General features: G+C 37.6%; 1 protein-coding gene across 1 annotated transcript in view; it reads right to left on the reverse strand.

Moving 5' to 3' along the window:
- Positions 1–502: 502 nt before the first annotated feature.
- uri1 (URI1 prefoldin like chaperone) overlaps positions 503–11,571 on the reverse strand; it is a 30,220-nt gene continuing 19,151 nt past the window's right edge. Inside the window, exons 5-11 of the mRNA XM_066713682.1 lie at positions 9,474–9,565; positions 8,951–9,011; positions 7,487–7,667; positions 6,482–6,728; positions 5,282–5,424; positions 2,171–2,411; positions 503–1,580 (exon numbers count right to left, since the gene is read on the reverse strand). Of these exons, the coding sequence (XP_066569779.1) occupies positions 1,392–1,580; positions 2,171–2,411; positions 5,282–5,424; positions 6,482–6,728; positions 7,487–7,667; positions 8,951–9,011; positions 9,474–9,565 (1,154 nt within the window). The 3' untranslated portion in view covers positions 503–1,391. The remainder of the gene's footprint in view (positions 1,581–2,170; positions 2,412–5,281; positions 5,425–6,481; positions 6,729–7,486; positions 7,668–8,950; positions 9,012–9,473; positions 9,566–11,571) is intronic.

The raw sequence follows: 11,571 nt of genomic DNA on the forward strand, positions 1-11,571 counted from the left end.
ATATATATATATATATATATATATATATATATATATATATTATACACACAGCGATATGTAAGGGGAAGAAAATGCACAAATCAGATGACAAAAACAAAAAAAACATCCACTTTAAGGTATAAATCATAAATTAATAAACCTAAAAACCACCTGTATTACAATAGGATTCCAAATCATGTTCTCCTATGATAACGTTTCTTTTACAATTTCAAAATCAGCAGTCGGTTAAGCACTATAGATGTCACATTTGAGTTTAAACAGATGTAGATCTTAAATAGTATGTTCCCCCTCATTTGCCAAAGCAATGCTATTTTTAAAATCTTAAAATACAGCAGAACTATATGGATTTCATGAACAGTTCTTGATCACCCAACAAACTACCTCTATTCAACAAACCATAAACAAGGCATAAACATATCATGGAATGAGAGGAATGACTTCAACTTAAATTAACTTAAACAGTTAAAACAAAATAAATAAAAAGCTAAGAACACCCAGTAAGTCTTTGAGAAAGTTCATTTATTTAGTTATTTCAAGACATAGCATTTGACTAACATGGTTTCTTTTATTTTAAGCCGTAATAAGCCACAGACTGTGGTCGATGGAAATTACAGGAACAGGCACAAAAAAATAAACAAAAAAAATAAATGTATTAAATGTATGAAGATCAAACTTTGCATTTTCTCAGACCTATGCTGAAACAGAAAAAAGCATGTGAGAAAATCATATCAATTACATTTTAGCATTGCTTTGAAAAAGGCCAGCAAATTAACTCAAGCCAATCAGCGATTCACAGTTAAAAGGATTATTCAGTCAATATGAGATCAACATGAGACTGACTGACTACACAAACCATGCACACCGACTGAAAAATGACAAACCAGCAACAAGTTCATCTTTTGGTCTTAAACCTCTGGGTACAAGCACCACGCTGTCACAGAAAATAAATGCTGATAAATGAGAGTCACAGAACTGAATTCTAGACTAAATCACATTTGTGAACCTAAGGATGAGCTGCCAAAGTTACAACACCAAAAAATTTACTTGGAATTCTAGGCATTATAATATTCAGTGTACAAAGATTGCACTGAAGTTGCACCATGACACTTTCATTTGGCGGTTTCATGAAAGCCTGAATACAAGGTACAGTGTCACGATGATGAAAGTGCAAGGGTAACACCCTTCTTTTAAACATTGCAGCTGGCTCTAACAAAAATAGCATATCTGTAGAAGCAGAAAGCGAACCTGTGAAAATATGATAATAAAAAAGATATGATCAAACAGAAGGGGAAAGAAAAAGAAAAAAAAAAAGTGCAGACAGATGTTACCTGCTCATCTTAAAGTGTTACAGTAAAAATTAAACCTAAAAATGGCTTGAGCCCATGTAATAGTTATTTCTGCTGCTGCAACCTGGCAGCTTTGAACTTCGAGACCCTCTTAGTAGGCTCTGTCAGAGCTTCAGGGACCAGCTCCTCAGATTTCCGCTCAGGAATCGTGGGGAGGGCCGGGGGAACAATAGTCAGGTGAGGAATCATTGACGGCAACATGGGGTCCTTTTCCACCACTGTCCCAGAAAATGCCTAAAAGGAAACAAACATACATGCATTTTCTACATCAACCTGCATTATGCATACCAACAAAAAAAAATACAAGGTAAATAGAGAGAGACCACGACATACTACTTTCCAAATGTTTGCAATCACGTTTTTTTTTAATATATTTTTTTTATCTCAGTTTTATAAATGGGTCAAAAAGTCTTCATGTTCTTGTGATGTTCTGTTTCATTTGGCATCCCAACCCTCCCTTTTTCATTCTTTCCATAAGCAGTTATCAAACAAGGCTTTGGATCCGTTATGTATCTTATCATAGGCCTCTAGTAAATGTGTTTCCATCTGCCTTTCATTAATGTCAGACTTGCATTGGAATCAAAACTGAACTGATAGAAAACATTTACAACAAGAACAATATGAGAAGAAAAAGAGGAAAAGGATGGTTATACCGTGTGGTAACTAAAATCTGTGAAGTGTATTTAGGATTTTTGTTAATGTATTTATTAATACAAAATTCTTATTCATTTGCTTTTGAAAAACTAGATACATTTTTTAAAGTCTTAATTAATGCACTGGCATTCCTGCCACAGCTCTATTGATGAAACTGAGGAATGTCTCACTTCGAAGAGCCCTGGCAGGGGCAGAGGTTTGCTGGGGGAGCTCTCCTCTTCCAGGATCCCTTCGCTGGTGTCACTGTGTGTGGCCTCATCATGGCTCATGCTACGGCTGAACCCTCGGCGGTCATCAAAATCCGCCGTGCTGCTCTCGCTCGTGTCGCTGCAGACGCTGTTCTCTCGGCTCCGAGACTTCAGGATGGACTTTCGAGGGACAAGCTCCCCATTTACAACATCCACGAACACCCTGAAACCACAACACTGGACCTTAATAATAATAATAATGTACAGAATCTTTCAAAAATAAATGAATAATAAAAATAAGTGTATATATATTGTGCTGAAATGTATATAAAATCCATAATTGCAACGATTACAATAGACAAAAATGTATGCTTAAGTACTTATTAATACTGCAGTATAGATAAGAGGGGTGGGGCAGTCATACTGCTTGCTATAAGTGCAAATCTACGTATATTTATATGCTGTTTTTTGGAGAGCTGTGTAATTAAAAAGAGCAATGCCAGTGGGTGGGTCCCCTTTAAGACCTAACGCTGGGATGGAAGGAGCTCCATGCTCCCCTCCAGCTGAGAGGCAAGGCTGCACAGATGCAAGCTCCCTCATGACCAACGCTTGCCAAAACTGGCTTCCGAGCAGCAGCCAGCTGGGAGGCTGGTGATGAGGCAAATGCATCCATTTCCTTGGTTACTCTGTTCTCAAAGCCAGACGCTGCTGACCCTGTTACAATGCACAACCTTCTGCCAAACTAATTATACTTAACAGGTAAAAAGGCCAACATTAATATTTCCTTTTAGTTTTGGTAGAACTTATTAAATTTATGAACTGAACACAAAGGTCTGTGAGAAATGTTGACCAAACTATTTATAGATAAAACAAATGTCTACAAGGCTTGTCTACGGTCGTTTGAAGATAAACTATACGCACACACACATTCACACACTTGAACGAAGACTAACTGGGGGAAACACTCCCCCACTCCAGCCTCTGAATTTGGCTAGTCTCTCTGCCATGATTTTCTTAAGAATGACACCCAAGTGATAGAATAATAGTGCTTTGTAAAAAAAAAAACCTGTTTCATAGAGCTTATAAATTCACCAGAAGGTCAAATTCAGCACCTGTTCAGGTCAGAACTGGAACAGAGTGGAAAGAAACTGGAACATGTTCAGTTCCAGCTCTGCAACCTTATGTCTTTATGAAGGAGTAGAACACTGAACTACAAACGCAGAATCAAGCCTTCTTCAGGCACAACATTTACAGGGTTGTAATGTTAATATCATCTGCATTTCAGCTTTTCATGTTGTGTGCCTTTTAAGCTAACTACAGAAAACAAGAGTGGTGCCAAAAACAACAAGTAAAAAGGCAGCTGTGTTTAGGAGCCAGTTAAATGGTAAATCAAAGATGGCTGATGAGGGGGGACTGGACTCTGAAGAAAATAAAACACTTTCAATGAAATGTTTCTTTTTTTCTTTTTGTTTAGATATCAAAATACAGGTAGAAAATATTTTAACCTGATTTAATAATGAAATAAAGAGAGATGATTAGTTGTGTAATTTTCACTGCCTTTATTTATTTTCCTTAATGAGATCTGCAGATTCACCAGTTTTCACTGTTTGTTTCTCCACTTATTTGGTTCCAAAATGTTTATTTTTCCTAGTGCCCTACACAAGCTTGATGATGCTCCGTAAGTTAAAACAAAGGTGGGAAAAGGTGATAAATACATAAATAAAAGGTTCCACACTATAGCAATAAATTGACTCTCTATATGTTGATGCAGAGTACATTTAATGTAATAAAACATACATCCTGTATTACATTATAGCAAACTCCCACACAGAAAGGCACATGGGCAAAAATACCTTCGACATTGCCTCTAGGGTTTACATCCACTGTCAAACCTAAATTAACAAAAAGGTGACATTGTTCTCACTATGAGACAGTTTTTTTTTTTTATATATATATATATATATATATATATATATATATATATATTAGGGGATGCATATGAATAGCAAGTGAGATTTTGTTATTAATAAACGTGAAGACAACGTATTTACCAGTGTATGGAGAAAACAAAATAGGAGTTTTAGCATAGCTCTGTGGGGAAAGAAATCTTATCTTTAACTTCCAACTGTCTGCCCCTAAAGTGTTCTAAAAACTCACTGAAAAGGTGTAAAATGCAAAGGAAAGAACATTATTTTTTTCCATGTCTACTATCACTGGTAAAGAATTTCAAAAAGCATTTACCCTAAAGAACACAAAGATGAAAGTTATCACAGCATCTGTCTATTCCTTTGCTGCTTTACAGAACAAGAGGGTTCTGAAAACCTATGTGCGATCAGTCTAAACAGACTATTGCCAGTGGCTACACCTTTCTTATCTGAGTGAGTGTAGGACAAGGGGGCTAAAAAAGCTCTTTCCAAAGCAACTCACTTGCCATTAACCCCCCTAGACACATTCCCACCTGTCAGAATATTCTCACAGCATCATGTGATTTTTTCTCTTAATTTGGATCATTTAGATATAATTTACAATTATACCCCCCATAAATTTGGACTCCACAGTTGTTAAACTTGTCTCTGCACTAAAAGCTCCACTCAGACAAAGTTAGCATCCTCTGACCTGTGTGCCGTCAAAGCACCCACTATTTTGCGCACTGAAAGCCCAGAATGCCCAATGCCCGTTTATCACATCAGTTGGAGGATTTGATGCAGACCAAACAGCTTAGCACTATGAACCTGCAGGGGCCTCTGAGGCTACGGGGGTGGCCTGACAACGGAGAGCTGTTAACCTCAGGCGGCTTTCACCATGCCTCCCTCAGTGGTGCTCGGGCAATCATGTGCCACACTCCTTGAGCTCCCAGCCAAACTGGCAATGGCACCGTGGCACAGGAGACCAGCCTGCACCAACCTGTAGAGGCATAGCATGCACTCCGAGCAGAGGATTAGACCACTACGCCAAAGTATTGAACACTAGCAATACCAGAGCAGCATCTCGAAGATCGAATGGCTCCTTCACTTAATCTTGATCTCTTCCATCCAAGATGTGTGTACTGAATATGCTGGTAATATAGGGAAATTACCTATTAAATTAAATTACCTGTAAATGTCTGCGGGCGTTTTGATCTTGGGGAGATCATGGACTGAATGGCCATTGCCGTTGCTGTTTTTCCTTTTTCGCTTGGCCTCCTCTTTCCTCTCACTGAATTTCAACATTGTGTTCTTCCCCGTGTTTATCCTGACCTGCATCCCAAAAAAGAGAACCGCACTTGAGTCAGGTCTTGCAGGGGTGAAATCCCTATTGATTGGAAAACTAGGATTTACAGTACAACTTATAGTTTCTAAAATAAGCAATCTGATCAGAAAAAAGTACCTTTTAAATAACTAAGTCTTTCCATTTGTGTTCTAGTAAAGATATATTCATTATATACATTAATACATAATTTAATGCGAAGGATTTTAACAGGCTAAAATATCTTTTACGAACCCAGAGAATAGTCTGTTAATAAAAGTATCTATAATGTTTATGTCCTACAACACCAATTCAGTGGCTACTGATCCTTGTCAGAACCTTATTCAATCAGATTTTCCTCTCTGTTTAAAGAAACTCCTGAAGCAAGCGAACTTGAGGAATACAGGGATAAAAGGGATGGACATATCATGCAACTCAAATAAGAACTGGAGTGATGTGATGCGTTTACATATAAATACATTTAAAATGAATTTGTCCAGCACTTGTCAAAAGCATGGTAATTAAAAAAGCACTAAACCCTAGAAGGCTTTTTGCCTAAAGGCTCCACTTAAAGCAAATTATCGTTTACCTTTAGAAGTAAGCCAGATCATTAGGCAACAACATTAAAACCAACCACACCACCAGTTCAGTCTCACTGTTGTGGTGCCCAGCACATAGCTGTGTGATGACATCAAAGCCAAGGCTGCTTAAGGTTGCCATGTGTCCAAATAATGTGACATGAACAGATGCATCATTAAAATAATGCAGCATGCACATGATAGATGTTAGACAATCAACATTTCAGATTGTGTGCACTTTTCTAAATTGAAAAAACTTGAATGTCTATGAAAATATAATCAGAGCTGAACCTTCTTCGCAAGTAACAATGAAGCCATGTGACGTCCAGAACAGTGCCAGAATCATAAACCAGATCTCAATAGCACATTACTTACCATAGTCAGACAACATATTACACATCTCCTAGTGCATATTACATAAAACATGATACTGAAAGGCTTTATATAACACGTTTGGATACAGATCCAAGACATATGCAAGCAGACCCACCCTTTTTAACTCCACAGTATGCGAGAAGTAAATTGTCGGCACAAAGCTCCCCTCATCCTCATCATCACTGTTAGGCTGCCCTGTGCCATTAACCTGGCAGGTGATCAGCCGAGAGTCTCCCTGAGTCACTGGAGGCCAAATCTCCTTTTCGTGCAGGCCGTTGGACAAATTCCCGCTGTGACAGTCCTTCTCTTCCTCAGAGGAAGAGGTTGTGTCTTCACCATTTGTGTCTGCATTGTCAGACATTCTAAGACAGGGAAATAAAAATGGAGCAAATAACTGACAGGTTGTTTGCAACTCACATGTAAACAAATTGAGTTGCTCTCTATAGATAATAACAGCATATAGCATCTTATGTCGAGAAGCACTTTGTAAAGCTTGAAGAGGTTAGCTAGTACTCTAGGGACGGGAGTGTATATGAGGTTATCAAAGGAGCTTATAAACAGTGAACTCTTTAACAATCTCCATCTGTTTAATTGCTACTATCCACAATTCCACTTGCCTTATTAGGTGTTTTTTTTTTTAATCAGACAGCTTTTAAAGATCTGCTTTCTGTATCACCATTTTTTCTACTACTCTGATAATTGTGCAGATGAATTATTCAATGTGTATTAGAAGGTAGAAAAGCCTTAGTTTTCAAAGAGGTTTCTTTGAAAGAATTCTGTTTCAGTGTTTAACAAGTTTCCTATCAACTGCTGCTGTCTCTCAGGCAAACAGCAGAGGGAGTCTAAAATGTGTAGAATGGAAAAAGCTTGAATTGTTCATATTTCAAGAAAAAATTAAAATAGATGTAACAGGCCAGGTGTTTTATTTATATAGCGAGAAATCACAAAAGAAAAAAGTATAATCAATTTACTTATCAGGCAATACAATCCTCATGACAGATTTATGTTCAATATACCTTAACCTTATGCCTCATTATGCAACGTAACAAATCCTGAGCAAAGCACTGATTGCAGTTATATAGCGTTTTAGAGACTGTATTTGTCCATAGTTTCGCTTTACCGATCTTGATGATCCAGCTGTTCTTCTTGTGCCTCAAGTTCATCCAGTCTGGCCCAGAGGTCTTCTTCAGACAGGAGGCTACTCATGCCTTTGGAATCACCTTCTTCACCCTCAACATTGGACTCAAAAAAATCTTGGATTTTCGGTTTGGAATTCGGCTTGTGGGCCAATCTTTGTTTTCCTGATGAAAATTTACAAAAGAGTCACCGTTTACTGGAGTTTGACTAATTAAGTGAAAATAATCAACAACATGCATACTTTGTTCATGAAGTGCTTCACAGAATATTAATTGCTGATTGACTATTTCCACCAAAAAGACCTCAGGAAGGGAATCTACAGGATGGAATTATCTATAGATCAAGACACTTCAAAGTATCATTATGCAGATTATTTTGTTATATGCTGCATTCACATACTAGTTATAATTTCAAAATTCAGTTTATTTGGCCTTTAACAGGATACCAATGTGTTCTTTTTTGTGTTTATATATACAGCTTAATGGCTTTTTTATTTTAAATGTAATGTTTCTGCTAATACAGGTATAGTACTATATACTGTTATGACAATCAAGGTTTTGTTTCACTACAAGAAATTGCACTTGCAAGAAAGTGTAGATTTATGGAAAATGTTCCCAGCTTTCTGCCTATGCCACTAAACTTGGTACAAATTAATTATTGATTAATCTCTTGCATTTAAAAAAAAATGCAGACAAGCAATATTAGACTAGTTTAAATAAATGTTATAGGTTCAATCCAAAGTCAGTTTATTCAACTCATTTATTACCATAGCATTGACAACTGAGTTACTAATCAGTGCTCAAAAGAAAATAAGTCAGCAAAATGCCTTTAAATTGCCATTTTTAGATCTAAAGCCTATTTCTGACAAGTAAAATTAAGTTTATGTCTTCAAATGACCTGACTTATATTGACATTTCCCCTATATTCTTGGTTTTAGAAAGGGTTAATCAAAGCCAAATCATTAGACTTGTGCATGAGTATACCAAGCATCCTGGGACTGAACCTCAACACTACTCGGCACTAAGTACCTAATGGAAAAGGTCAAGGCAAAGTTTAGATGATCTACTTGGTTAAAGATATTCATGGTCAGCTTCATCACAGACAGGCTTTCAAAACTAATGAGAAGGAATCTGTACATATTTGCTGATGGTCTGAAAACTCCCATGTTACTGAACTTATTTTGAATACAAAGTGTGAAATGCTTTAAAAAAATTACCAAATAACATATTAGTTCATTTGTGCCGATTTTCAAAATTGACACACATAATTGAAATTACACAGGGCTCAACGTAATAAATTCTAATCAGAGTACTTTGCCTTATTTTGTTATACACTTGTGAATAACTTGCATCTGTAGCCACAAATTGAAATTTTACTGTTAATTGCATTCCTATCCAGTTAGCTATATTAAAATAATGAAGAGATACCAACAAGCCTGTTACAATACCTTTGGTAAGGATATCTTCATTTTCAACATCTTCTCTTATGTCCACAAATTCTGCCTTTGCCTAATTAGGAAGAGAAGGTTACAGAAACCACCGTGAGAGGCTATTTGCTTTATAAAAACCAGATTTTTTTCATAACTTCAAAACAAACAATAGGCTGCAAATAGTCCCGACTTTCTATAGATACCTAGAAAATGATTCCCCTAATTATACTATTGTGCGATAAAAACTGAATTTCTTGAAATCAAAAAGTAATCTTGCTGGAGTCAAATGGCCATTAGAAGTATTTTATTCTCAACTGTCTGTTAGCACATACACATTACACTGTGCAAATACATCCTGACTTATTATCCTGTCTTTTAAAACAGGATAAGCGCAGTGTTTGTGTAACCTAAGTATAATTTTCCAAGAGTTATTCAAATATCACAAGTCAGGAAAAAAAAGAAGTTGATTACTCTATTGGGTGCTAAGCTGTCACAAGTGGGATTCTTATGAAAGGCTTATTATTGAGTTACTGTAACTTACACCAGACAGTTTTTCAAGGTCTTCTGTGAATCCAACTCTGGTTTCAAAATTCTTCACTACTTTGTATAAGTCATCAAGTGCATTTTTTACATCTGAAAGCAGACAAGGAAATAAAAAAAGATGAACAGCACATTACTGGGGGAAAAAATGTGAATTAGAAAAATGATCAAAATGTAATCCTTCTTATGTCTGAAACAGGCTGGGAAAAGCAAAGATTACTTGATACCTACAATATCTTTACAATTAGTTTTTGCGTACTTCACTCACATTTCAATGACTTATAATAGGGTCAAGGAAAAGATGATTAAAATGTCTATTTGTGTGCTGCCTAAAACTATCTAGTAATTTGTCTATGTCTAACATTATTTTAGCAACATCTGGCGCTGGGTGATTTAGGTTAGACAAGTAATTACTGCCTTGTATTTGTCCTAGAGACAGGTGTATTTTCATTACAATATTGTATTTGTTTATCATCTATGCTGTTATTGATCATATGGCAGAGGATTACACACACACATATACATACAGTGAGGGGAAAAAAGTATTTGATCCCCTGCTGATTTTGTACGTTTGCCCACTGACAAAGAAATTATCAGTCTAAAATTTTAATGGTAGGTGTATTTTAACAGTGAGAGACAGAATATGAGAGACAGAATAACAAAAAAATCCAGAAAAACGCATTTCAAAAAAGTTATACATTGATTTGCATGTTAATGAGTGAAACAAGTAATTGATCCCCTATCAATCAGCAAGATTTCTGGCTCCCAGGTGTCTTTTATACAGGTAACGAGCTGAGATTAGGAGCACTCTCTTAAAGGGAGTGCTCCTAATCTCAGCTCGTACCTGTATAAAAGACACCTGTCCACAGAAGCAATCAATCAATCAGATTCCAAACTCTCCACCATGGCCAAGACCAAAGAGCTGTCCAAGGATGTCAGGGACAAGATTGTAGACCTACACAAGGCTGGAATGGGCTACAAGACCATGGCCAAGCAGCTTGGTGAGAAGGTGACAACAGTTGGTGCGATTATTCGCAAATGGAAGAAACCTCGGTCTGGGGCTCCATGCAAGATCTCACCTCGTGGAGTTTCAATGATCATGAGAACGGTGAGGAATCAGCTCAGAACTACACAGGAGGATCTTGTTAATGATCTCAAGGCAGCCGAGACCATAGTCACCAAGAAAACAATTGGTAACACACTATGCCGTGAAGGACTGAAATCCTGAAGCGCCCGCAAGGTCCCCCTGCTCAAGAAAGCACATGTACAGGCCCGTCTGAAGTTTGCCAACATCTGAATGATTCAGAGGAGAACTGGGTGAAAGTGTTGTGGTCAGATGAGACCAAAATCGAGCTCTTTGGCATCAACTCAACTCGCCATGTTTGGAGGAGGAGGAATGACCCCAAGAACACTATCCCCACCGTCAAACATGGAGGTGGAAACATTATGCTTTGGGGGTGTTTTTCTGCTAAGGGGACAGGACAACTGCACCGCATCAAAGGGACGATGGACGGGGCCATGTACCGTCAAATCTTGGGTGAGAACCTCCTTCCCTCAGCCAGGGCATTGAAAATGGGTTGTGGATGGGTATTCCAGCATGACAATGACCCAAATCACACAGCCAAGGCAACAAAGGAGTGGCTCAAGAAGAAGCACATTAAGGTCCTGGAGTGGCCTAGCCAGTCTCCAGACCGTAATCCCATAGAAAATCTGTGGAGGGAGCTGAAGGTTTGAGTTGCCAAACGTTAGCCTCGAAACCTGACTTGGAGAGGATCTGCAAAGAGGAGTGGGACAAAATCCCTCCTGAGATGTGTGCAAACCTGGTGGCCAACTACAAGAAACGTCTGACCTCTGTGATTGCCAACAAGGGTTTTGCCAACAAGTACTAAGTCGAAGGGGTAAAATACTTATTTCCCTCATTAACATGCAAATCAATTTATAACTTTTTTGAAATGTGTTTTTCTGGATTTTTTTGTTGTTATTCTGTCTCTCACTGTTAAAATACACCTACCATTAAAATTATAGACTGATCCTTTATTTGTCAGTGAGCAAACGTACAAAATCAGCAGGGGATCAAATCCTTTTTTCCCCTCACTGTA

The sequence above is a fragment of the Amia ocellicauda genome, chromosome 9, assembly GCF_036373705.1.
Source record: "Amia ocellicauda isolate fAmiCal2 chromosome 9, fAmiCal2.hap1, whole genome shotgun sequence".
In the NCBI taxonomy this organism is placed as follows: domain Eukaryota; kingdom Metazoa; phylum Chordata; class Actinopteri; order Amiiformes; family Amiidae; genus Amia; species Amia ocellicauda.